The 2,154-nt window shown below is 41.2% G+C and overlaps 1 protein-coding gene across 1 annotated transcript in view; it reads right to left on the reverse strand.

Moving 5' to 3' along the window:
* The window catches only part of UFD1 (ubiquitin recognition factor in ER associated degradation 1), a 7,376-nt gene that overhangs the window by 2,774 nt on the left and 2,448 nt on the right, over positions 1-2,154 (reverse strand). Inside the window, exons 2-5 of the mRNA XM_057369105.1 lie at positions 1,825-2,004; positions 1,396-1,526; positions 921-993; positions 326-394 (exon numbers count right to left, since the gene is read on the reverse strand). Of these exons, the coding sequence (XP_057225088.1) occupies positions 326-394; positions 921-993; positions 1,396-1,526; positions 1,825-2,004 (453 nt within the window). The remainder of the gene's footprint in view (positions 1-325; positions 395-920; positions 994-1,395; positions 1,527-1,824; positions 2,005-2,154) is intronic.

The following is a 2,154-nucleotide window of genomic DNA, read 5'->3' on the forward strand; positions in this document are numbered from 1 at the left end:
AGAGCAGTAAAACAGCACCACAGTATCACTGGAGTATGAGTCAAGAGAAAGCAATTAAATAAATCTCAGATAAAACATGTTGAAGCTGAACATTAAATTCTAGGCACTACAGTCACCCGATGGCACATGAAGTGCTAATCAAGACCACAGACAGGGTTACAAAGGCACATGAGTAGTTTCAAATGAGTCATCTTCCCTATCTGATGGATTGCACCTTTCTTGCAGCATCAGAGGAGCTGCATGTGCAGAGCTCTCACTGCACAAGTGCCCTCTCCTCTAGGGAGGACACAGGTAGGGCAGACTGTCCATATCAGCTTTAACTTACATTCATATCACACTCTATGATGGACACAGCCTTGTCTGGTTTGGTCTCCATTACCCGAAGCTCATAGATCTAGAACAGCAGAGATATGTGAAGATTGCATTATATATAAGAAAAGCATATCTAAACCTTTCCCTTCAGACAGCTTGGAGGAAACTGGAGTAAGTGCTCTTTAGGTTGAGGACTGGATACTGCAGGGTCTCTACAGCATTTAAGAGCAAAGGTTTTTAACCTAGAAGCCAGAGAACCTACCTATGACTGTGCCTTGCTGCACTCTTACTGTACTTTAATCTGAATTTTGGAAAAACAAAATTCTGAATTTAGAATAATTTTTTCCCTTGAATTGTAAAAAMTTCAATAGCATTGAAATACAAATACGTATCTTCTTGTGAATCCAAGAAAGTTTAAACAGCAGCTCAGAAAAAGACTTTTTCTTTTTCTGAGAAAAAGCTGACTCCTTTTTCCCTCCAATAGAAAACCAACTGTAAACTCTATTTGGGTTTACTTGTCCAAAACACTGCATAGCTCAGGGTTGATGGTTTTAGTACCAACATCCAACAACTGAACTCAGTCTACAGCCCTCAACCCTGTACTGTACCTTTTCATTGTAGTTGATGGCAATAACATCCCCAGTGGTTAGACAGGCAAAGTTTCTCAATGCATTTTCTAGTCTTTGGAATACGTTAAGATGAAATATTTATTTTCAATGCRATATCAAAACTTAAAAGTTGTCATATTATACATCTCTGATCCTTGGTTTCTCAGGCATGGTTTCAAAGTCATCAGTACTGCAGACAGCCTTTTGGTAAATATTAGAGTGTACAAGTTCTTCAAAAGGACTCAAAATTCAATGGATTTTAAGCCAACACTTTTTTTTATTCCAGGCCACACTTGGTGCCAACAGCTGRCCATGTTTCTGTACCTCAGCTCTCCATCCCTTTTGTTTTCAGGAGCAGCAGTGGCTACCTACTACTGTARAGGTATGAGCCACACCTAAAAAGCTAGCTCTGCTTTAACAATCCAGTTTGGAAGAAGTTTTCCCCCCTTATTCCATAACTGAATAGGAAGGATACACAGCTTTGGGATTGGTGATGTCAAGAAAATCTGGGCTCTGTGGCTGAAATTTTGAGTAAGTAGCAACTTGCAGATTGACACTCTCCACTTGCACCAGGCCTCCTTCTTCCAGCAGCAAGTTCTGCATCATCTGCAGAATGGAAACAAACATACAAAGCACTATCAATACGTCTGATGTTTTCAGATCTCTTTCCTGTGTTTATCAGTTCTTGTGCATATTCAGTTCGAGGAAGAACAGCCAAGTGCATGTTAAAAAGCAGTCTGCTTTTCTTGAACTTYTGTGGAAGGAAGCCTGAGCCAGGACTGAAGGCTGTTGTAGGAACATGACTAGYAGAGACAGGCACTGTCAGGAAACACTCCACCTCCTTAATATTAAACTTGCTAATCCCACTTTTCAGGTTCTGACAGTCCAGCATGAGGCAACTCACCCAGTGTGGAAGGTAACATATGCCCTCATCAGCCACAAACTCRAGCACGCCACAGTGTGTCATTCTGTCCGAGTTTTTGTTGGTCAGCTTGAACAGCATGGGGTAAGTAATATTAAGGCGGCCTGGTGAGACAGGAGAAAAGAATTTTGTTTGTTGAAAGCCACTAGCACATTTCTGAAACTTTCACAGAACAAACTTTATCAAGAGAATGGGCCAGACTATAAGAGAGGATTCCCCTCACTCCATTATTCCAACTGCTCAAAACTACAGAGAAAGCAGATACACAAATACAGCGCTGGTAATGCACTCAGAACTGCTCAGGCAGCCCAA

The sequence above is a fragment of the Malurus melanocephalus genome, unplaced genomic scaffold, assembly GCF_030028575.1.
Source record: "Malurus melanocephalus ecotype Western Australia unplaced genomic scaffold, MMel_1.1 scaffold_102, whole genome shotgun sequence".
NCBI lineage: Eukaryota > Metazoa > Chordata > Aves > Passeriformes > Maluridae > Malurus > Malurus melanocephalus.